This window comes from Triturus cristatus, chromosome 2_2 (assembly GCF_964204655.1).
Source record: "Triturus cristatus chromosome 2_2, aTriCri1.1, whole genome shotgun sequence".
Taxonomy (NCBI): Eukaryota; Metazoa; Chordata; class Amphibia; order Caudata; family Salamandridae; genus Triturus; species Triturus cristatus.
Window position 1 is genome coordinate 433,773,782 of NC_140582.1, and position 25,812 is coordinate 433,799,593.

At 48.5% G+C, this 25,812-nt stretch overlaps 1 protein-coding gene across 1 annotated transcript in view; it reads left to right on the plus strand.

Annotated features, from left to right (window-relative positions):
* The window catches only part of MFSD8 (major facilitator superfamily domain containing 8), a 212,570-nt gene that overhangs the window by 45,764 nt on the left and 140,994 nt on the right, over positions 1-25,812 (plus strand). The window contains exon 2 of the mRNA XM_085641529.1: positions 12,390-12,481. Coding sequence (XP_085497655.1) covers positions 12,390-12,481 — 92 coding nt within the window. The remainder of the gene's footprint in view (positions 1-12,389; positions 12,482-25,812) is intronic.

The following is a 25,812-nucleotide window of genomic DNA, read 5'->3' on the forward strand; positions in this document are numbered from 1 at the left end:
ATGACTAATGGCCTTAATGAGGGATAACTTGCATTTGATTCCCTCTGAGGACAAAGTGTGACCCAAGTAATCCAATTGTTGTGTACCAAATTGACATTTGTCAGACCTAATGGTCATGCCTGCTTCATCCAATTTGCTCAAAACACAGGTCAAATTATTCAACGGCGTTTCCCAGTCATCTGCAAAAACCAGGATGTCATCCTGATAGGCCTGGACCCCCGGCATGTTTTGAAAAAGGTTATCCATCATCTTCTGAAAAACACTTTCTGCGGAGGCCAGGCCAAAAGGCAGTCTGAGATACTTGTATACCCCGAAAGGTGTGACAAAAGTGGTGAACTCTTGGGAGTCCACTGTCAAAGGTATTTGGTGGTAAGCTGAACGAAGGTCAATAATCGGAAATGCGAATTGCTGAGAAGTGGCCATGAAGAAGATGGATGAGCCTGAAAATGTAAATATTATACCAGTACTAAAATCTAAAAAGTGAATAAAATTAAAAAAACATTTGTAACTTTATCATTCTTGTGATGAGGTATGCAAAAATGATAATTAAATATTTAACAATGTGATAAATAACAGCAATAAATGTTTTGTGCAATACCCTTATAAAGTTTAAAGAAGGCTGAGCATGTCACTGAATTTTGAGGCTTTTGAATGAACAGTATTGAAAATAAGGTGAGCCTATCACTGATTTTTAAGGATCAAATTGCAGCAAAGCGGTACATTTAAAGTGAAAATAGAAAGGTGTGTCTGTCACAGTAGAAGTGCAAAGGCTGGCTCCTACCTGTATAGAAGATGTATGGAAGACCAATTACAAATGGCTGACAGCGTGATGACGGTGCAAGCAGCCCAAACCAATGTGGCTGCCAACGTGATGACGTCTTGCTGGAATTAAGAGATGGTATGCAGCCCAAACCAGTATGGCTGCCTACGCGATGACGTCTCGCGTTGTAGATGGTGATGACGTAAGGAGGGCAGCTCGGGGTCTCCCAAAGGGGAAGTGAGCCGCGAAAGTCCACTGCTAGCGAGGCGTGAACTTGAAGAACGGTGGGGGGGGGGGGGGGGGTAGGGGCGAGCTCTTTGAATACGAGGCAAGAAGAGGCAGTGAGTAGCGCTGTGCTGAATATCGAAGAATTGCTGAAAATTGGTTGGTGGGTGCTGGGTGCGTGGCTTCCTCCGGTCGTCGCCAAATGAAGTAAGGAATTATCCAGGAGGCAAGGCGGTAAGTAAGTGCTTCTTTATTCTGAAGGTTACAGCACCCACAACTGGGCGCTCCCGCTGCGCACCACAATCTCCGCCAACTGATTAACGTTGGCAGAATCCTGGCACGCATCGTTCAGCATCTGATTGTGGAACAGGGTTTGAACAATGCCAGTGAAGAACAAGACATCATCGCGCTGGTACCAGCGCGAGGATACCTCCAATGTATGCTACACACTACAGCCTCCTACATACTGAACAAAGTGAGTGACCAGATTCTCCCCGACAAGCCAAAATAACCTCATCAGCGCTGCTTGCAACCTCACACACACGCTATGTCTGACTAAAGTGGCCACAGACCTACAACCTAATCTGCCGCTATGGAGGCCACATTTTTGCCTACACTTGTGTGACGCTATAGAGTAGGAATGGAGATGCAGGACACTTCACACTGAGATGATGAGGTTCTCACGAACCTTGGAAGATTTCAAATCACCCCTGATGCCTGCATTTCACAGTAACTGCTTCCCCACGGCCCACAATAAATGGCGCTATTTTATCCGTTCACTTGGGCAGCGCCTGCATAATCATGCTCATACTTATTTAAGGGGTCACATTTCCACCACTAATTATGCTACAACAGAAACGCTCCTAATCAGTTGGGCAACAACAATTTAATGTGGCCTGGAAGCGGGCCGTCTGTGGCCTTCAGCATAGTCACTTCCGCATTACAACGCGGTAGGGCCACAGTCTTAGTCTGGAGTGATTGTTCCAGCGGAGGCATTCACCACACCGAACTTCTGATCACGTGCCCGGCTGCTACCAAAGGGCAGTGTGTGACTCCGGCTTTCTCCTGTGAGGAATCTACCTGCCCCAAACCAAGCTTCATACAGTCAAGCCTGGTGAGAACCAGGGTACCTGATCAAGACTTGAACCTGGCGGACCCAGTTAAGATGTGTGAAACCTGAACTACGGCCTCCTTACAAATTTACTTTCACTCTGGGACTACTCATGACAGGATCTTTCTATAAGCAGCACTTTCCATAATCTCGTACCACCAATTCATGAAGCTGCGTTCCTATCTCTCCATGCAGGAAGCTGCCACACCATAGTTAAATGTAGTGCTGTAGGCTATACATATGTGCCCACGCAGATCACCAAAGTCATCTGGGATTGATTACACTTTTTTTGATAATCAAGTTTATTGAATTTTTCAGAACAAAAACACATTGGTAGCATTCATACACATTATACAGGTACATTGTATTAAGTGGGATATGATTTGACTCAAACAACACTTGTGGGCGAATCCCTGCCCTCGCCCGTTGCTCAGCACATACACTACTATTTAGACCTTTCACACTAGCGATAAATTAAACCATTTGCCCCATATTTTGCCAAAGAGTTCTGGGCAGCCTCGATGAGGAGCTCCTCTTGGGTACCACACCAGTCCACCCCCCGCCTCCAGACCCTCACGGTGGGCGGTCTGGCCTGGGACCAAAGCGCAGTGAAATCACGCTTTGCCACCGCCACAGCCGTGCCCAAAAGACGCTTGTTGGCCTTGATCCATCAAGGCCATCGAACACTCCCAGGATCAGGCGTAGCGGGTCATGAGGGACCTCCCACCCTAGAGCTTGCGTAAGTTTGCGCTCCACCCCTGCCCAGAACGGTGCAAGAGCGGGGTATTGCCACACCATGTGATAAAAATCGGCTGGGGCGTGGGTGCAACCCGGGCACACTGGAGAGGACCGCAAGCGAGCACTGAACATGCGCGCCGGGGTGAGATAAGCCGTGTGGAGGTAGTAGAGTTGGACTAGACGCAGCTTGGAGGAAGTGAAGTGTATTCTTTCCCTATAGAAGCAATCTTGTAAAAGATGATCCAGGAATCTTCTGTATTTTGTAGGTTTATTGTAGAGTACAAGAAACAAGGATATACAGGTATAGAGGGCTCAAGGTGGAAGCTCCAACTGACTGTAGAGCAATTCCAATGCTTGGCCCAAACATTCTAAAATAGGCAGTACATGGAATATATTGACAAGCACAATATAACATTCCAATTTGAGTATATAAAAGAAGTGCACTAAAATATAAAGTGCAGACACCACATATCTCCCTCCTTTTAACAAAAGACAGGAAATGACACAATAAAATAAGAATAAAAGAAAAGTGCTTACTGAATGTATCTACTAGGAATTCTTCTAATTCTAGAACTCCTTCTAACATCAGAAAAACTAAGGCTATTATTAGTGGCTGGGACATGAACAGGGTTGGATTTGGCCAAACGACCAAAATTCCACCACTGACCATTGTCTAATTTGGCACTATTACCTTTAATAGCCACAATGTGTGCAGGATCCCTGAACTTAGATTTTCCTTTTTGTAGCATCAAGGGATCGTTTACACGGACCAAATCTCCTACCGAAAAGTTGACTACTCTTTTTGGAACAGGAACAGTAAATTTGTTACATCTGCTAACACTGGCTTCATATCACTGCGATTTTTAGCAATCAAAGAATTTTTTGTAACATTACATTCATTGTCCAAAAGATTCAATTTCCAAAAGAGGATTGAGAGTGGATACTACCTTTCTCCCTCTCATCAACTCAAATGGCACACAATCCGACACTGAATGAGGTGTGGTCCTATATGCCCAAACTACATCTCTGATAGCAGTCTCACAATCAACTTTAGCTTTAATGGAACTTTGAACACATTCAACCAGAACCCTGTTGAACCTTTCTACTTTGCCGTTACCTTGAGGAAAATATAATGGTGTACGTAAATGTTTAATACCCATTTTACTTTGGAAGTCTTGCATGAGTTGTGAAGTAAATTGAACCCCATTGTCTCTGAGTAATTCCTCAGGGGTGCCTTCTCTGCTGAATACGTCTTGGAGAAAGCGAATGACAGATTTTGTATTTGGTTCAGAAACACCCCTGACCTCCACCCACCTGGACAAATGATCAATCAAAACTATAAAGTACTTCATGCAATTGGGGAGAACATGAAATGGTCCAAGAAAATCTATAGCAACGTTTTGCCATACTCTGTTGGGAGAAATTGAAGGTTTGGGAGAAGGTGAATTCGTATCCAAATGTTTGTCACTGTATAAACATTGAGTGCAGTTATTAACAAGTACTTCCACATCGCGATCTAGAGAGGGCCACCAAAAGTCATTGCGTATCCTACGCTTGGTAGCAGTCATACCTAGATGACCTGATTGTGCAGTTTCTAGTATTCTTTGTCGAAGACAAGAAGGAGGAATTAATTTTCCTTCTCTGACTAGAAGTTTACCTTCAAGGGATAATTCGTTTGCAATCCTACAAAATGGCTGTAGATCAGGTTCAATGGATCTTTCTTTAGGCCACCCTTTTACCACAAAATCCATAACCCTTTTGAGAAGTAAATCTTCCTCCAACGCTTTGCACCATTCCGCCATATCATGACAAATCGCAGTATCCTCAATGCTCGCAATGATGCATTCTTCAACATCATCTTCAACCTCAGCTAATTTTTCCTCATGTACTGGATGTCTGGATAAAAAGTCAGCTTTGATATTTTTACCTCCAGCTATGTATTGAACAGTAAAATTAAATTCTAAAAGTTTGGTGGCTAATCTGGCTAACCTAGCTGTAGCTTTTTTTAATTTTGTTGCCAGAAAGTATGTCAACAAAATGTTCTGCCCCACAGGTATGGTCTGAATTTCTCAATTCCTCAAACACAAGCATGCATTTCTTTCTCAATAACTGAATATCTCAGTTCGACATCTTTCATGCGTCTTAAAGCAAATCCAATTGTAAGTTCATTATTACCTGCCATTTGTGATAACACAGCACCCATGCCATAAGAACTGGCATCTACAGTAATTAATGTATCTCGCCCCTCTGTATATGCTTGAAGAGCAGGTGCAGAAAGAATACTTTCTTTGATGCGTTGAAAGTGGTCTTGACAGGTAGCTGTCCAAACAAAATCACAGTTTTTCTTTAAAAGACTTCTGAAACATTCAGTGAGGCTTGCGAAATTCTTTCTAAACTTGGAATAGAATTCACAAAGCCCAATGAATGAACGAAGTTGGTCTTTATCAACTGGATGAGGAGCACTGACAATGCCATCCACAATGCTAGGCTTAGGTTTGACACCATCTTTAGACAGAACATGTCCCAGATATTCAATCTCATTTACAGAAAATATGCATTTGTCATCTCTCACTGTAACATGATTATCTTGTAAAATAGTGAGTACCTGTTCAAGTACAACATTATGTTCTTCTTTTGAAACGGTATGCACCAGAATATCATCTTGAAAAATGACTACGTTGGAAATATCTTTAAACATGTTGGACATGGCTTTCTGGAATACGGATGGGATGGGATGTCCCTCAATCCTACCCGTCAGGGCCACATAGCGGCCTTGTGCGTCTGTGTCGGCTTGTGTCAGGGTGAAGGGCAGCCCTTTCCGGAGTAGAATGGCCACCCCCCGGGAGCCCCTCGTGAACCCAGAGTGCCAGACCCTGTCAAACCCGTACCGGGCGAGGAAATTAAATTGTGTGCCCGGAAGGTGCATTTCCTGCAGGAACAGGATATCCGGTGCATATCGGTGGGCGCTTCGAAGGACAGCGGTACGTTTTTTGCGGTCTAGTAGGCCGTTGACATTCCACGAAACCACGTGGAGGGCCCTAGATAGGGTAGACACCATCGTAGTGAGTGGTATAGGGAAGAGGAGGTGCAAGCGCAGGCAGTGCCTGGTCCCGGTGTGAACGTGTTCCCCTGACCTCTGGGCAGGAGGTGTTCTTCGAGGTGAGTCTTGTGTCGTCGCTAGCAGCGTGTATGCATGTGTAGCTACCAAAAGTAACAGAGAACAGCGGCCCGTAGGCAGCTAAAAACAACAAACAAACTGGAAACAACGGCCTCCCACCCCCCTTTTCCCCCCACTTCCCCCCACACACGTGAAGCATCTGTCGCCCTGAAAAGGAAAACAAGTTAAACAATAAGAGACTGTCCGCTAAGCTAAAACGATTAGCAAAACATGACTATGGCAGAGATGGACCCCCCCTCCATTAGTTCGGATAAGATAATAGTGAACAGCTGCAACTACACGTTGGGCAAGTAAACAACAAAGAATGCAAGTTGAGTCCATGGAGTGAAGTACGGAATAGTTCTTGGAGTCGTTGGTGTCAAGGAGATAAGATCACCCCATTCCTGGGAAGTTCAAAGACCACTACCCTTGGGGTGCCTCAGAGGGTTATGAGAAGCGCACTTGCCGTGCGTTATCATTTAGGTGACCTCAGATTCTCCAGTTCCTCGGAGCATCGGGCTCCTAGGCAGCTCAGAGTCCGGAAGGGCGTGGCGCAGACTGTTCGAAGGACCCGGGTGGGCACTCAAGTCAATCAGTGAGGAGGTCGGGCAAGGAGTGTTAGAACCCCGGACTGAGGCTCGGGATGGAGAGTGCGGGGACGTCACACCCGGAGAGCGGGACGTCTCCCCTTGGCGGTCTGTCTTTCTGCGGGACATCGTCCGGCGCCTCTGGGGTTTAGGGAGGGCCCGGCACGGCTGCTGGGAGCCCACTGGGTGGGGGAAGAGCCGGCCGGGGCAGGAGGTGCCTTTCCTCTGTGAGCCAGGTCCACGCCGCCTGGGGGCTGCCAAAGAAAAGGGTCTAATTTTGGAAGATGACCTTGAGCCGGGCCGGGAAGAGGAGACCATATCGGAGACCCATGTTGCGAAGCTTCTGCTTGACCTCATCGTAGGTCCGACGTTGGGCCTGCACCTCCTTGGTGTAGTCCGGGAAGACCATTAGCTTGCTGTTCTGGTAATGTAGTGGTTCCTGTGCCCTGGTAGCCCCAAGAATGGCGTCTGTCTCGAAAGTTGAGGACCCTCAAGATTATGGGTCGGGCAGGGGCCCCAGGCAGAGGCTTGGGCGCCAGGGATCGGTGAGCCCGTTCAACAGCAAACCATGGTGACAAGGCGTCCTTGGGCATCCAGGAGCGCCCCCAGGTCACCACAAACGTGTTGGCGCGGCCCTGCGCCACTCCCTCGGGAAACCCCAGGAGGCGCAGGTTATTCCTCCTTGATCTATTTTCAGCGTCCTCAACCCTACGGTGGAGCTCCGAGGTCTGGGTCTGGAGGCGGGCTACCTGGGTCTTAAGTTGGGTGATGTCGCCCTCCGCCGTGGAGATCCGGGATTTCACCTCCGTGATGCGCGCTGTGGCGTTGCGCAGGTCCTGGCGAATGAGAGCCACATCCACCCTCACCTCGCCGATCTAAGATTCTACGGAGGCCTGAGAGGTGCTTATCGCCTGGAGGATGGTGGAGAGACCTCCCCCGACCGCACCCGGCATGCCAGGCGGCCCGCTTCCCGGGTCCCGGTCCGACGTGGTAAATTGGTCCATTTGGGTTGGAGGGACCGGATTCTGGACGGGGGGCTTCTGCCTATCTCGGGGCAGGCGACGGATCCGCCGGGGAGCGAGCGTGGGGGGGGGCCCCCGGACACCTAGGCCGTCAGTGCTTGGGCCCAGGCGTCCACGTCCAACCCCCTCGGGTCCCCGGCGAGGACGGAAGTGAATCGTGTCTCGAAACAACCCGCGGGGCCAGGCAGGGCTCCTCAGCGAAGGGCATCCCTCACAACTACTTCGGCCGGACCCAGGCCTCCGCAACGGGAGCAGCAGCAAACAGGTGGTGGGGTCACAGTCAGTACGGAACACCCGGCGCAGCCCCAGGGGCTAGATACCCCAGGGGCTGGTGGCCCAGCTGCAAGGGGAGGCCTCCGCGGCACTCCAGTACAATAGCGCCGGATAGAGTACTTAGTTAGGTGTAGGAAGGGCGCCAGTCCAAGGCAATGCCGTCCTAGGCCGGTGGGGTCGCGAAGGTGCCCCCGGAAGGAAGTGCTCCACGGGAGGGGGGGGGGCCGGACCAACGGTGTCCCCGCTCCGCCTGCCACCTGACGCGGTGGCCGATCCCCACCCCCCCAGTACGTCATCCACCAGGGCCACCACCTCTGGCAGGGCGCCCCCCGAACCCAGGGCCCCTGGGAGGCCAGCCGCCCTCAACCAGGCCGAGCGGTCGAGAAGGCGGCGCGAGACAGCCAGAAGGAGTTCGCCCAGCAGGGCCCACCACCACACTACCGGAGGCACCCCCAAGGGGAAGGAAATGGGGGTGACCGAAGCACAACCTTGTCACCCCGGCCGCCACCCGACTTTGTGGCCGGTCCCCCCCACTCACCGTCTGTGCAGGCCCGAAGACTGTCTCTGATGCCCTGGTATTCACGCAGCAGCTGCCCCGATCCCTCTGGGGTAGGACACAGCAGCCCAGAAGCAGAGCCGCGTCCCCGGCTGGCCACAAGTGGTGAAGGGTGACTCCTTCCCGCTCACGGCAGCGGCTCCAGCAGCCCCGATCTTGAAGGTCGCAGCGCCGTCCAGCTTAACGGGGGCACCGGCACAGCTCCCAAAGGACGGCCTCCACGAGCCCCGCCCCCCGCCGACTCGCCAGGCAGCTGGATCAGCAGCAGTTCCGAGCGGGGGTGTTAAACAGAAGCGCCGCTGTCCGATGGTGACAGCCAAGGCGTGGCAGGCACTACCGGGTCGCAGCACCGTTCAGCCCAGCTGGGGCACCAGCGCAGGCCCCCGCGGTCCCCTCACTCCGCCCCAGCACCGGAGGATCTCGGGGGGGGGGGGGGTCCCCGGGGGGAAGACGTTCACTGTGATGGCTCCGGTGGTAGTTGTTGCAGGCGCGGCCGCTGCAGGGGAGCACCTGCCTAGGCGCGGGGAACTGCCGAGGAGGAGTCTGATCCACTCGCGAGAGTGACCGGACTGAAGCAAACAGTGTGGGGGAACAAGATCTGCTTCTGGAAACGGTAAGTTGCAGCTGAGGACGGGCGGATGCCAGGTGGATGACGGAGGGGGTCCAGAGCACTCTTAGAGTGCGTCCGCCATCTTGACGCCTCAGGCCACGCCCCGGGATTGAATACACGTCCAATGTAAGGTGTGCTGTAAGCACCTGTGCAGAGTGGGAACACCCGTGAGAACCTCATCTCAGTGTGAAGGGTTTTGCATCCCTAGTCCTACTTTGTAGCAGCCTAATTGCCAGGGTGGGAAAGAAAGACTCAAAAACAGCCACGAAGAGGACAAAGTCAGAGCCTCAAACACCAGACTCTCTCATTAAAAACAAAACTGAAGTAAAGGATACAATTGACACCTTAAAAACTTTCAGACGTCTTACAACTCGTCCAGACAACAAGTCAGTATGGACATCATGCAACAAAATGTGGCAGGCATGACATTTAGTATCAAGCAAATAACAGACAAGCTATCCGCTGCTGAGCAACGCATCAGCAATCTGGAGGATAAATCTCCCTACAAAAAAAGCCCTCTGTTTGCTACACAAAACCTCTACATCGGTGCAATGAGCTATTTCTGAACTTGAGAATAGAAATAGGAGGGGCAACATAAGATTTTTTGGGCTTCCCGCAGAACAGTGAAAACAGTGTGCTCTTGCATTGCCTTTCTCTAGACTAGATTCCTTGTAATACTAATCTCTCCTTTGATAACTGTTGTGTACTTAAAAGAGCGCACCGTATCCCCACACGAAAAAATGAACATGCTGCCTCAGCTGTTCCACCTAGGCCAATGGTCTGTAAGCTCCTCCATTATCAACATGTGGAACTAATTTTTGAATTCCAACGTAAGAACAAGTACATTATCTGTGAAGGACACCGGATCACCATCTTGCAGGAGTACTCCATGTCCACTATTCAAACGAGGAAAGGCTTCCTCTCTCTCAAACCTAGACTAAGGAGCATGAACATCCCCTGTTGCTTTTCAGGACCCGCCAGGTTCCGTATCACCCACAAAGGATCTGCACACCGGTTCCAGGACTACCAAGACTTGGCTTCTTTCCTGGATAACCTTCAAGAAGCCGAGATGGATACTTTCATTCAGCCTAATTACCTGATTTGGAACTGGATCCTCTCTTTATATGTTCAGTATGTTAGTGTTGTTTACGTGCTTTCATTGCTGTGTGTAAGCACTCAGTGTGATGCACATTAATATCAACGCGCCTATGCTTGGGCTCATTTACATATTTTCGAGCCTGTTTTGTGGCGCCAGGGAGATGTTTTAAACGTTTCCATGGACAGACCCTTTACGCAGCATTAATGGAGCACAGAAGCAGACAGACACACTGCGTGACGCTGGAGATAGAACTTTAAATGTGGTCTGCGTTTGTTGCTAGTCTCCTGCCAGACTACGGAGTATACAAAGATAGGCCAATGATCAAAGGTAGGCCGATTACAATAAATTGAGAAACTACCCCAGTGCGTAGTGGAGCTATTAAAGAGTGCTTGTTGTAATATGAATCACTTCATTCACCCAAGATATTTATATATCCATTTTTTTCAAATATTGTGATTATGTGACTGTACATGAAAGATTTCACTTTTAGAAAAAAAAACAGTACAGCATGTGAAGTGTAACTATATGAGGGACTGGGAAAGCTATATTGCATGACCTTTTAACAAGTGCAAAGCTAGTGCATGTATTGTGTTGTATTGTAATTGCATTTATATAGCGCTTACTACCCCTGACGAGGCGTTGAAACGCTTTTTCGGCGATTTGGTTATGTGATTTACCAGTAATGTTCATTACATCAACACTGGACTTCCCGTCTCAGGCCTTACACAAGAGTATTTCAATTGCTTATTTTTCCCACGTTACAATTATTCTGCATCGATTACATTTGCTTGCTAAAAGACTTGCATAGAGCCCTTACTGAGAGGTTAAAGTGCTGCACACCCTAACACATCTACCTTCTTATGCCAATTAGTGCATAAAAATATAATGTTGGCCCATTCTAGTTATAAAGTGTTTACAATGCTTCGAATGTGACTCCCCCTGCCTCAGGCCATATCTAGCGCCGCCAGAAGAAAGCTGCCAAGCTGCTGGGCCCTTTACCTGGTGTGTGCAGAGACATCCAGTCTACAAACAGACATACTACTTCATACATAGAGAAGCAGCTACATACGAGACGAACACGTGTTTTTTTGTTTAAATCTTTTTATTATATTTTCTTTTAGTTCAAGAAAACATTAACCAGTACATTAATTGCATTTATCCTTTGCATATACTAGTTCAGATTCAGTATTCTAAATATAGCACAATAGCCACCATTCCTGGCAAAAACATATCAATAGAGCAAACAATAGGAAAAGCAATCAGTACTATGCATATAAAGTAACAAACTACAGTGCAAACTACAACAAAACCAGAACCCTTTGCGATTCCTTAGTCAGTGAGAAAATATATTAAAAAGTAAAATTATGTACATAAACTTGTTACAGCACTGCTATGTAACATGTTTTTTATCTAATTCATTTTTGGGGTGCTTTATATAGCGCCAACATCACCTAAAGATACAGGACCGCTGTATATTACCACCAGTTGTTGCACAATATATTGCCTTTGACACACAAAAAATAAATCTTAACACTATTACGGAGTTTCTTTAACTTGTATTGCCCAGCAATTCACCAAGCTAAAACGTACAACAAAATAAATATTATTAATCACTTATAGGTGAAACCTAATGCATTTACCAAGGCTTGTTCTGCACTCTTTTTACTTTCACACTGTACAGTTGAGCTCTTGGATAATTACTTGTCTGCCGTTTTACTTGATGTACGTGACTTATACAATTGCAACGCTTACAGTATATATTCAATTCATATATGTTTGCCAGCCGCTTGTTTTGTACTGAAATTTCTAATAAAAACGTTTGAAATAAAAAAAACAATGAATATAGTGTATCAATTTTCTGTAAAAAAAAAAAGTATACCACATTAGTCACTTTGCTTTCCATCGGAGACATTAAAGCCTCGCTGACGTGTCCTGTCACCCAATTTCCCTGAGAAAAAGGTCTCAGTAAACTCAACTCGCAGTGAAAAAGCAAATATGTGTGGAGTTGCCTTTGATTGGGATAGCAATGTCAGTACTCAAATGCTGGGATAATAAATTAGGTATGTGAGTAAGATGCTCTGCTTCACTCTGATTCTTCGTGTGATTTTTGTGCCATGCGTCACTAAATTTGCAGAGACAAAATGAAAATTTGTTGATGAAATGTTATAAAGCATCACACTGGCCACCCTTTTTTACCCAAATCATGCCTCTTTTGTATGAAAGTCTAATATATATTTTTGTTTTTCTTTAGCTATGGGGATTTTGTGGAAACAAGCCAGCACTTTAGAAGTAGATGGTGGTCCATTCGAATTATGTATCTTACTATGTTTCTCAGCAGTGTAGGTGAGTAAACATGCTTCCTATAAACACTCTCTTGTGAATCTATGAAGTGTCTTACTTGGAGCCTTCTGGCGCCAATTTTCTCCTATTTCCTTTTTAGATTAAAGTTCTATATTTTTTTTAAATATGATTTCAGATTGTAGATAAAGCTTGCATCTATGTAAGAACAAAAGGAAGATTGCAGATATATCTGTTTGGCAATAGATCCTTAAATGCAGTGTTCCTCTGCCTTTTGTGCATTTACAGTATTGCCACCATTCTCACTTCCTCTTGCAGTGTGCAAGGGAATGCAAAGTCGCTCATTGCTTTGTGTCTGCCTACACGTTTGGATTTGTCCTCTTAACCTAACTTCCAGTTCAGCCCATTGGAAGCAGAATGGAATCGATACCCGATCAGCAGCAGCAGCAGCACCATTGTATGGTTATGCTGATGTCATACAAACTCTCCAGCCCTGTACTGCCAGCTAGTTACTTATCTGTTTTGTAATGCCCAAGATAGCTTTGTATGTTGGAATTGGACCACGAATGCCTTTTATCAAGGGCTATTGTAACTTACATGAGGTGTATATTTTCTGAATACCTTGGAGAGACCTACAGACATAAGTACTTACCTTCTGTACGCGTTGGGCCCCCAATCCATCATGGTTCCCTTAGGGTGTGGTGCTACATGATGCGTGAATGCTGATGCCTTTATAAATCTTTTTGTGTACACTGTGTATTTACTTTTACTACTGACTGAGTTCATCATTGGGGAAAAGAAAACAGACTCATCCATCTGTTCAACTCATGAAGAGAGCCACACATCGTTGTTCCTGAGACAACATTCATAAGCCTTGCTGCGGTGTGAGACGGCAGTAAGGGCACATGTGATGTTGGTAAATGCTCAATTTTACAGATTGGTTGTTTCAAAATACATAGGCGCTGAGGAGTGCCTTTGTACCTGGAAAATAATCACTTTTTGAGTATTATTTATCATGAAAAACATCATAATTCAACATCCAAATAGTGATTATGTGAATCATCACTTTTCTTATTATGTAATGTAATCAGCATTTCTTAGGCTTTTGCTGCATAGAACTTATCTATTCCTTTATACAAGAATTTTGCAAATCTTTACATCCAGTGCAACAGAATATGACCCGTTTTGCCCCTCTTACCAGTCCTGCCTACTCAGTTCTGTAAATCATAAAGTTCCTTGTTAGATTGTCTGCATCATCTTACAAAATATAATGAAACTAGTCCTATTTAGAGGTGTAGTAATTACCACATCCTGTGAATTTATTTTTTTTATTATTGTATTTTAATGCATTTTAAAGCATACAAGAAAAAAATAAACCACGTACTTATCATACTACAAAGGAAAAAATAAGAGCAAAAATTAACACAAATATGGATCCCTAACATTGAGAACAAATATGGAATTGAATAATATCGATACAAAACACAATGGCGAGTAGGGGAAGGAAGACGAGGCATGATTGACATAGCAGTTGGGTAAATAAAAGAACAATGCGCAATCGGTTGATATTGCAGGCACAATTTTGGCATTAGGAATGCTGACATACAATAGAACAGCACAGGGTAAAACAAAATCATCTGTGGCAACATTTTAAGGCATGGATTTACAGAGAATAATCATAATCATTGGTTAGTCATCAGGAACAGCCTTCCCAGTCTGTCGAGCAGCCCGATATTGAGCAAACAGGCCCCAAAAACTCTTTGGGCGGTTACAGGGAGGAAGCATTTCATCGTAAACATCAGATTGAGTATTTTAATATACCACATCGTGTTCCCACTCTGAGATATTGGGCACCGGGCCCCTCATCCACCTCATCACCAGTCTACGGTTGGCCAGGAGGAGACCAAAGGCAACCAATTTACGCACATTTTTCTTAAGCGTTTTGGTGTAACCCAAGAGCGCCAACATAGGATCTGGAGCCAGGGAGAGCCCAAGTATGTCATTCAACTTTTGAAATATCGCTCCCCAATAATGCTCCACCTGAGGGCACAGCCATGCCTGATGAAAAAAGCCAGCATGGGGTGTGCCAGCGCTCGCAGTTATCAGTGTCTTGTAAGCCAAATCCGAAGAGGCGCAAAGGGGCATGATAAACTCTGTTAAAAATGTGAAATGGGGGCCGTGGCTAGCGGCGCAAAGATGGCCGCCGCCTGAGAGAGCTCCGAGGCCAGCGGAGTTTCTCCCTATGAATCCTGCAACTAATCCGCTGCCTGCTTCATAACATTGTCCTGTTACGGGGACCGGTGAGCAGCGGTATCGTTCGCTGCAACTTCCAGCGCTCGCAGTGGCCCTGATGAGCGGTAACAACGAGTGAGAGGTCCACGGCCTGGCTACGACATTGACGCCGGGACCTCGAGTGGCGCATGGACGGCGAGCAGTAACCCAGGGGTGAGCCGTGCAGAGCGCGACCTGTGGATGGGGTGCAACCCGGATGCTGAAGGGCACCAAGTATATCCGGCTGACAGGCGGAGGTGCCCGGACTCTATTTTGTATGCGGGTGGGGTCGGGCCCCACCTGTAATGGGGAGAATTTCTGCCAACCGCAATAAAGTAAACAGCGGATTCCTTCAGGGCAGGTGCAGCGCGGTTCTGGCGCGACCTATATGGGACTGAGACCTGTAATAAATAAATGATCAAGGGTGGCATGCGGTACTTAGGAGCAGCGAGGAGGGCTCAGCAGGGCAGTGAGGCACTGAGAAGCATACATCCAGGATCTCCATGAGCTTGGGCCCGCCACAACCAACTCGGACCTCTAGGCACTACCAAAGAGGCCTCAGATATTGAAAACAAAGCCCAAAAAAAAAAAGGGAAAAAACAGCATAGTTTCTGTCTTGTTTTGCCGGCAAGTTGGTGGCCCACACGGGAAGTGTCAATGCCTCCGGGAGCTGTGTGGTGAAGCGATCTTCCGACTTGGGTTGAGGGGTGCTCGGATTCCCCCAGTCACGACCTGACCACCGTTGTGTACGTGAAAGTCTCTAGGGAACGGAAGGAACTGCCACAAACTAAGCAATCCTGCGGCTGCAGGCGGTAGGGAAAACCGAAAGGCCGTGCGCATCAGTGCTTCCGCAGTCAGGCAGCGGCGATTACCTCTTGCCTAAAGCGGCCTCCTGATCGGCGCGAGAACCTTCTAACATGGGCGGTAAGGGCCAACGCGCACCGCAGCAAAGAATGCTGGAGAAATATGCCTACCGGGGTGCTCTAACCGCCAATACGGTGACACAAAAGAGTACCACTGATGAGGTTTGGTCAGCGGACGCCAAGGAAGTAACTTTGCAGGATATAATGGTCATGTTGACCCAAATGCAGACTGCGATGGGGACTATCTCCACTGATATCTCCCTGCTCCGGGCAGATGTTTCCAAAATAAACACCAGGCTGTCGGACGTAGAATCCACCACGGCGACACTATCCTCAGATAGAGCAGTGCTGCAGCGTCAAGTTCTCAAACTAGAACAGGCCCAAAGGCAGATGGAAGCTAAACTGGACGATCAAGAAGGGTGCTCTAGGAGTAATAACATTCGCCTGGTGGGAGTGCCGGAAAGTATAAGAGGACCGGGCCTCGACCTATTCGTGGAAGACTTGATTAAGACCAGGGTCCAGCCCAGAGGATTGTCTAATTTCTTTTCAGTGGAACGTGCGCACTGGGTACCCGGCGGGAGACCGCAGCCGGGTGCGATACCCAGACCCATCCTAGCCCGATTTTTCAACTTCAGGGACCGCGATGCGATCCTACAGGCGGCCCGCGTGGCGCCTCCCCTTAGGGTCGACAACTGTACAGTGATGCTGTACCCAGACTACACGGCGGCGGTGGCGAAGCAAAGAAGAGACTTCACTGAAGTCAAAAAAGAACTACGTAGTCGAGATCTGAAATATGCCATGCTCTTCCCGGCCAAGTTGAGAGTTGAGGCGGACGGAAAGACATGTTTCTTCACATCTCTGCAGGAGGCCCAGGAATGGCTTGCCAACCCCCATTTGCCGCAACACAGCATTCATGAATTTCCATTCAATCGAATCGAAAGCCTTTTCGGCATTAAAAAAGACCGCAGCGGCTTTGACCTCAGGCCGCACATGCTGCAGAGCACCAAAAACTGTGCGAAGATTATGTTGCAGTGTGCGACTGGGGATGAACACAGCTTGTTCAGGGCCTATCAGCTGAGGGAGCAGCGGCGACAGAGGGTTCGCCAGGATTTTGGCGTACAACTTGGTGTCCACGTTAAGGATTGAGAGTGGACGATAAGAGGGGCACCTACGGGAGTCCTTGTTGGGCTTCAACAAAGTGATAATCAACGCCTCACGCATAGATGGGGGCATTATACCGTCTGCAGATATCTCATGAAATAAAGTTATGAGATGTGGGACAAGGAGATCGCTAAAACCCTTATAGAATGTGACCGTTAGGCCATCCAGCCCGGGGGCACTGCCCTCGCGCATCGACCCCAGAGCGAGCCGGACCTCGGCCACCTCGATGGGGCGCATCAAAAACTCACGGTACCAGTTCTGTAACCAGGGGAGTTGTATGTATTCCAAATAGTCAGAGATATCATCGTCGCTGGGGGTGAGTTTACAGCTGTACAGCTCTTGATAATAGGAGTGGAATTGAGCAATAATTGTCGTGCACTCCGTCAGGACCGATCCATCTTCTCCCTCTAGTTCTACAATGTCTCCAGAACACAGTCTGTGGCGAGCAATTACCACCAGCACTGAACCTGGCCGTTCGGACTCTCCATAGCCTCTGGCGGACGCATATTTGCCCATATGTTTAACATCCCGATCGGCTTCCTCATGGAATTCGGCCAGAGTGGCCGTAATCTGTTCACGCAGCTCAGGGTCATTGGTGCGAGACTGATGCGCCTCGAGATCCGACAGTCGGGTCTCGAGAAGAGCAAGGCGATCGCGAATGGCCCGGAGGACACCCGCATGCTTACTAATGGCAGTCCCCCAAATAAAGACCTTGAACGCCTCCCACACCGTAGTGAAGGAGTCGACCGTTCCCACATTAATCGCAAATAATTCAGAGATTGCGTCACTCAGCTCGGAGTGAAAAACAGTGTCTAATAACGAATAAGGAGGGAAACACCACTAAAAAGGGGGAGGGGTGCGAGAGGGAGCAGCAATAGTGACCATGACCGGTGAATGGTCCGAAAAGGAGCGGGCCAAAACCGCGCAATCCAGCGCCTTAGACCTCATAGATTGTGAGATAAACCAGTAGTCAATGCGAGTGTGGACATCATACGGTGCAGAATAATGTATATAACCTCCCTAGGCACGCGAGCGAGATCTCCACACAACAGCCAGTTGCAGTTGTACTGCCATGTCCGACACCATCTTCGCTGAGGCAGAAAGCGGGCAAGCTGGGCCTTTTGAGCGATTGAGGGTCTTGTCCATTATGCAATCAAAAAGTCAACCTCCCCCCGCCCCCCCTCCCCCCCCCCAGAAAATCGGAAGGGAGCGACAATCCTGGAGTAGCGGAAACAGGGAGCAATAAGTCTCCGTATCGTCATAGTTCGGGCCGTAGGAGTTGACTATCAAAAAATCCAACCCTGGGCTGTAGCAACGAGACAGAACATATCTACCTGCCGGGTCAGTCGACAGGGGTTCTAATTTGGGACCTGCCTTGGGGTTTATCCATGTCAATATGGCCCTGGAGTGCGAAGTAAAACTAGCTGCATGAGAGATCCCTGCCAATCTGTTACCTGTATGGAGCGTGCTACCCGGTTGTAGATGCGTCTCCTGAAGCAATGCCACATCAATCTCCTTACGCTTCAGGTAAGCAACGGTTTTCCGCACCTTGCGGCGGTCATTTAAACCCCGGATGTTCCTTGTCATGAAAGTCATTTGTCTGGGCAAGCGAGCCCTAGGCTGAGTGTCTGGCATGGTGTCCACAAGTATGTAATCAACGACCACCGCTTGGAGCCCCACCATACGTGCAGTGGAACTATTTGTGATCCAAACAAAGGAAAATAGAAAAAAGAAAAAGACAACCCGGATGAACATACCTCCCCCCACCCACGCCTTGCACACCCCAACTTTGCAAAGGCAAGCATCTACCCACTCATACATCTCAAAGAAAAAAAACAACCATGGCGCAATCACAACTTGAGCCACACCACAGAAGCCAGCAACAAAAAGTGGAACAGCGGTTAACGGAGTGGGACAGATGTTACCCAGCAGCACAAATCTATCCAACCCACCGCTTGCAAATTACAGACCTACGGAAAACATGACATGCAACAATAAAGGAATGGCAGACAGCAAGGAAAGGCATGCCATGTTGAACTCAATAATACATTAAAGGTGTACCTCCATAAGTGACAATATAGTAACCTGGCACCTCGGACCAGGGAACAGCCTAGAAGGGGAAAATAAAGTATTATGAGGTAGAAGCAGATCCTGAGCAATAGCAAAACACTACTTCCAATGAAACTTGTAGCTCGACCTGATGATCGGGTCGACAGTGTATATCCTACAATGTAAAAGTGCAAAAAACTGTTACGGAAAGATTAACAGGATAACATTTTATGTATGAGATGACCATAGCAGCTCAGTCATTTTCGTCCAGGCTTCCAGGGGCTTCATTCAGCGTAAGAGAGTCATTTTGACTTTTCGTACGCTTGCCAACCTTTTCTCAGTCCCAGAACGCCTTTTGTAGGGACTGATGGTCTGAGTATATTCTGGGCTTACCATCAAAGAGGACCTTAAGACGTGCCGGATACAGCATCACATAATCAATATGTTGGTCACGCAGTTTACGTTTCAAGGGATTGAACTGTCGCCTAGCCACCTGTACCTTGAGGGTGAAATCCGGGAACAGTGAGATGGCAGAGACTTCATAGCGCAAAGTACCCAGTTCTCCCGCTTTGCGCAGCGCAGCGTCTGTGTCACGATAGTTTAGGAGTTTCGCTGTAATAGGTCGAGGAGGGGTACCAGGCTGGGGGCGGGGGCCAAGTGAACGATGCGCCCTTTCCACAACAAATAAATGAGAAACAGTGTCCGCACCTAATAGAGATGCCAACAATTGCTCCCCAAATGTCTCCATATTGCCTGTCGCTGTAGACTCCGCCAGGCCCGTGATACGGAGGTTGCAGCGTCATGACCGGGCCTCCAGATCCTCCGCCTTATCTTGTAGAGCGGAGAGAGTGCGCTCTACTCGTTTCTGCGTGTCACCAGTGTCAGTCTGGGCCTCGTCCACTTCAGTTATGCGACTGAATGTTTATCAACCCTCTCGGACATTCTGTCCATCCTGTAGGCCAGCGTGTTTATTTTTTAATCAATGGCAGTGAGGCCTTTCTGCATGGATGCAAAGATCTGCTTAATGTCGCCAACTGGGTCGTCAGCAGGAGCCTCCATCTCAGGGGCGCCCCATCCGCCCCCTCCTCGTTGCGCCGAGACTTCCGCTGCTCGAAGTGGAGCTTGGGTTGGGACTTGTCAGGCTTCCCCATCGTCAAATCCTCCGCACAGCGGGCAGTCCGGACAAACGCTTTGCAGATGTGGCTTCAAGGTGGCCAACGGGGGCGGAGGAAGGCCAAGTCAATAGGGCCAGAGCAGAAGATAGAACGCAGGTCCGACATCCAAAGGGAGATGGCAACCAATCACCTGCCCATAAAAACCAGCCGTAGTCGAGGGGGCTGCCCGGGGCTTGTAACCGTGCAATGGGCGCAGGAGGCCCACGCTATGAGGCCAGAGCGGGCCGTCCGCGCTGCCAGCCCAGTTGTCAAGATAGAAGGCCCCGATGGTGCGCCAAAGTGTTCAGTGCAGGGGCACAGAGAGACCCCAAGGGCGGCCAAAGACTGCGACCACGTGGGGCAGACACCCCACCGCCGGGAGCTCGCCGGGCCCAAAACAGCAGACATGGTGGCTGGCAGGAAGAGGCCACTGGGCGACCATGGGGGCAGAGACAGAGGATGTCCCCCGCAGCCCACACAGATGGAAGCCTCACCTCCTTAAGAGTCCCTGTCAGATGGCAGCTCCGGACGGCCGCCGCAACAGGAGAGCGCGGCGAGGCCCAGGCTCCACAGATCTGCTCCCGATCTCGCCGCGTAGACACCAGCAGCCGACTCGGGCGTCACTGGAGCAGGGCAGGGCAACACCACAGCGACAGCAGCGTTGCGACCACCGCAGCGCCGGTGCAGCACCCCACCAAGCACCACCAGTTCAGGATGGCAGCAGCGGGCACAGTTGGAGGGTCTGCTGTCCCCGTCACAGCGATACCGGCATGGAAACTAGGAGGCCCGGCCGGCTCCACCCCCAGGCGCGCAGGCAGCAGGCCCCACAATGCCGCGATCGCCGATCCACGGCGAGATGTCACCCAGTGGGGGTTTGTGGCGGACAAAAAGCAGTCCCGGGAGGAGCGAGGCTTCAGGGAGTCAAATCTGGCCCATCCACGGCAGAAGAGGTAGGTGGAAGCACGGATTCCTGCCGGATATTAGCGGTGTGCGGCGGAGCTCTAGGTCAAGGCGGCCATTTTCCAGCCAGGCAAGCTCCGCCCCACATCCTGTGAATTCACAGCAGACTTTATACACAAGGGGACTACGCAGCTTCTCATACCTGTTGACTGTGAACTGATAGCTGTGGGTAGAGATTGGTGTTGGGAAACGTGTGAAAATGGATGTGGTTACCGGATACCTGTACCCTTTAAAGCGGTCTCCAGCGTAGTGTAAACCATATTAATTATCAGACAGCAGAAACTGCCCAGAGGTGAAGAGTGCTATCCATGGAGTTGTATATATAATGTATGCTTTCTTTAGTCCAACCCAGTGGCGGCAGAGGAGTGACCCATAAAAGTAGGTATTTTGCAGCCAGCTGTGAGTATACTTGGCGGAGTCTATTCAGAAGTGGCAGTAAGAAATTCATAAGAATTGCGGTATACATCCAGCCATAGCAGCCGCGGCCCAAGTAGGTAAGAGCTGTGTGGCCGGGTGGGGGTGGGGGGATTTCGACTGACGACAATGAGGGAAGATTAATTATTTATTTAATTTTCCCTTGTGGTTGTCTGTCCAATTACCCTACCCCCCTCCCCTCCCCTCCCCTCTACCCAGCCGCACTGCTCTTACCTGTACGGGACTACCCCTGAGCCATAGAATATGGTTAAAAAGAGTTCCCTCTTGGGCTGCATGATGAAGCCATAGGAATGGGAATTATACAGCCAGCCAGAGTACATTCTGAGTGGAGTCTACCTTGGAGGTGTCGGGGGCAACCCATAGGAATGAACATTATACATCCAGCCATAATATGTGTTCTGAGGAGTTCACTCAGACGTAGGAAAGTCACGCCCATTATACAATCTGAGTATAACTATTAGGGGCATAGCCTTGAGCAACAAAGAAACACTGTTTATACCAGCAACCATGGTATATTCTCTGAGGAGGGAGAAGGGTAAGGAAGACTGACAAATCAAGGGTTTGTAAGAAATTGGGTGGATCAGGAATACACACAGGAGTTGGTTTGTGCAACCCACTGGGGTAGGTGTCACTAGATGATGAGGGGGGAGGTTTGGTTGGTGATTAATCTTGTGTAAGGTTATAGTTCGATTAGGAGGATGAGAGGGAGACCTAGGAAGGTAGGATCGAGGGAAGGGATCAAAGGGAGAAGAGAGCAGAGTTTGTGGCACTTGGCTCTACCCCGCCCTAAGCTGGCTAAACATGGAAGATGCCCTGACCATCTCCACCCTTCACCTGGGCGGTTGGGCTGGAACCCCTGGAAAGGAGGGGTTATGCAAGTTGTGAGCAGAGCCCCAAGGGTGAGGTGGTATTGATTAATAGCACAATTGGGATGGGGAGGATGGAACCAGTGGGCTTCGTGCACACAAAGGAAGGACACCAGCTACCTGTAAAGAAAAACGTACACACATAATTGCAGCATAGGAGATGTTTAATCAATACTTTTCATCACGTTGCAGACACTGCTGCTCTTAACTGTGGTAAATGTGCCACTCCGAGATTTTAAAAAAAAGTATGCATCCTTATTGCAGAGAGGATGGAGATATGTTACATGAATTGCTCTCTCATTAGAGTGAAGTCTGGTCCAGAGGATAAGTTGGTAGGGAGCAAAGAGCCAGGTTCACAGGCATGCCGGTGCTTCTTCCTCTTCTTGTTGATGCATAATGAAGTACTGGGAATTTTAAGCCCAGCGGTGCAGGGGAACACACCCTAAGACTTCGGGTTCTTCCTGTTTCAGACCTACAGAAACACAGAGTCTTCTGGGTGAAGTCAAAGATCGATTTATTGGCTGCAGACCAATTACAGGTATCTGAGAAGTACAACACAATGTATGTTCTCAGAAGACTGCTTAAAGTTACAGAAACGGGCTTCTCCTTAAATACAAAATATCATGCTTCAGGCACACATTCCTTGTTTTATGGTATGGTCATTCACATGTATCCATTTCAAACGAAAAGGCAGAGTCATGATGACCATCCCACATTCCAGTTAAGCCAGCCCACAATTATTTACCCAGCGAGGCTCAGATCCCACATCAGATATCAACAGGCCCCAATAAACACGGGCATCTCCTGTTTGGAAAACAAGCCATAAAGCAGGAAGAGTCAGGTGTGAAAGGGATTAGCCGGAGGCTTGTGTGGGATGAAAAGGCTTTATGGTGTGTCAAACCCTGATGCTAATCACAGGTGGCCGTAGGGCAGGGAGCTCGTGAGACCGGACTGACCTGGGGCAGCGGAGCCAAGCTGCCCAGGTCACAGAGAAGTCAAAGGAAGGCACATGTGTTCTAAAGGCCCGTATTTGCTCGTAATATGTAGCCTATGTGAGGGCAACCATAAGATGGCCACCGCTCTAAATGGAACCCACGAAGTCAATGTATAATAACGTATACATAGTGCATTTATCGCTAAAACGTTATATAAAGCACTTGTACATACCGCATTGACCATTCGCGGTTCGCTAATACCGGAATAGACAGGGGTAGGGCCCTGTCTCCCACGCGGTCCCAAATTTCAAAGTACCACAGACCCTCCTTTTGCCCTTATATAGGCAATAACTATACTCACATCAATCCGAGTCTAGGTCAATATTCACGAAGTCATGGAGATGTTGCTGTAGCATCATCCTATTACTTAGCTCGTCCCTCGATGCAGGTTTCCTTACACATAATGTAGCACAGAGGCCACATATCGCAGGAGCACACTGTATGCACAGACAGAACAGGAAAAGGATGGCTAAGATAATTCCAATGACCATCAGAATCTTCCAACCCCAGGCAGATATCAGTTCCCAGAACCACCCCACCAGTGACCAATCTCCTTTATCCACGTGTATGGATTCAGATATTTTATGCAGTTTGGAGATGGCCTGATAAACTGTTGGAGCGTTATCTGGTATGAAAATGCAACAACTAGATTGGATGACCTTACATACCCCACCGCGGTCTGCAAGTATGACGTCTAGAACCATGCGGTTCTGCAAAGTCATGAGGCGATCCGCTTGGAGCTCAGCTGTCAAATTACCAAGGGCACCAGCCGTTACATTAACAGTGGATTCAACCACACAAATCAGTTGTCTCAGGTTCCTACTATTAACCATAGGTCCCCAAAACGGCAGGAAACCCAAAAAGAAGTCTCCCGCTTCCTGACCGGCAGTATCCTCCTTACTAATCACGCCTCTCACAACTCTGGTCTTGTGATAGTCCGAGGCAGCAGTAAATGTCGGCGGTAGCAGATTTGCAATATAACATGTGCCCGAGAAATCAGGGGGCAACCATGTATATGCTCGGTCATTGCAGACAAAATATGTACCCTTGGCAGCCAAAAACGCAGGGGAGAACTGTGACGGAAAGGTGTACGTTTCAGTAAGTCACTTCTCCCCAGTTGAGCTCTTGGATTCTGACCATTACCTTGTAAACAGAACCGACCTATGTGGGGTACGACCCAAATTGGGGATGAGATTTTCCGCTGCCTTTCACCCAGACTAATACTATACCCCGTCGCGTTCCACCCTACATAAGCTCTCAATTCCTCCTTGGGAATAGATGAGTATGCGTCGATATCTCTGCTCATATCGGCAACTCCTTTCATTAAAGCTTTATTATTGGTGCTAGGTCTGATGGAACGCGGTTGTCGCGGGGAGTAGGCATCTAGTGCAAAAAGGAACATGGTCTGGAATGCCCATGACGATCCATTATAACTAAACGGCAGCACTAGATAAGGAATACCCTTATTAATGGTATGTGGCATTAAACCACACACCCAGCAATTGGTTGTATTCATAACTAGTTGGTGCTGGTGCAGGAGCTGAATAAACGAGTTGTTTACAAACTCTGATCGTCTAGCTTGTTCATGTTCAGGCAGAGGGTGAAAAGAGTGTGGGGAGACAGTAGGAGGAGGTATAGGCTGTACAGTGGGTGCAATGGGCTCTTAAGAGGAGAAGAATACAAATCCTACAGTAAACACTATCATACTACATAGTATAAACAGACATAAAAATACAAAACGTTTGCTCTTCATTATTTTACATATTTTTGCTTTAAAGTTCATTTCCTCAGCGGGTCTCTCCATCTTGAAAAACTCCATCCTCTAATCGTGCCGCTCGCGGCGGGTGAGTATCTTCTGCTAAGGAGTACGCCTGTCAGTCCAGGGAACGCCCTGGACCAACCAGAACCGTTGACCTAACGTCTTCGGCCTGTACCCCAAAGTCTTGGCACTGCGACCCTGCGGCTGAACCCGGATAGTGGTTCGAAAAACAAAAATCAAGAAAGTCCTTCAGATGGGAGAGCTATGATATCAAAAACAAAAAGGTAGGGAAAAATAATATTTATTTGTCCATAGGCCTTGGTCTCAAGTTGTAGCGGAAACGGCCAGGTACTGTTTGATCTTGAAACAAGAGTTCAGGCTCTGTGGTGTCCAATCGAATTGATGGTGGCACAGCTTCTTGCAAAATATCGTCACTCTGTTGTGCTGAAGTTGTGCCTCTTACGCGTGCATCACTAAATGGTACAAAACGAGGTACAGTGTCTGTTTCAGAATCGGTGATACCCTCCTGGACCCACTGGTCATATGGTAGAGGCAAAGGGATCCTCTTGATGTGGGCGCCGTGAATCCATTTCTTCTTCCCCTTTACTCGAACAGCTGATCTTGTAGACAGAAGTACGAGGTGAGGGCCAATCCAACGGGGCTCATCGTTGCTCTTTCGCTGGAAGTTCTTGATGAGCACCCACGTGCCAGGGTCAATAGGGTGTCCTGGAGCTTCAGAGGCCTGGGGGAGAGTATCATGCACCTGTTGGTGTAAAACACGCAATTTAGCCGTCAATTCATACAAATAATCAAGCAGTACTGGATGTTCGACTTCGCTGAATTTCGTCGGTCTTGGCACACCC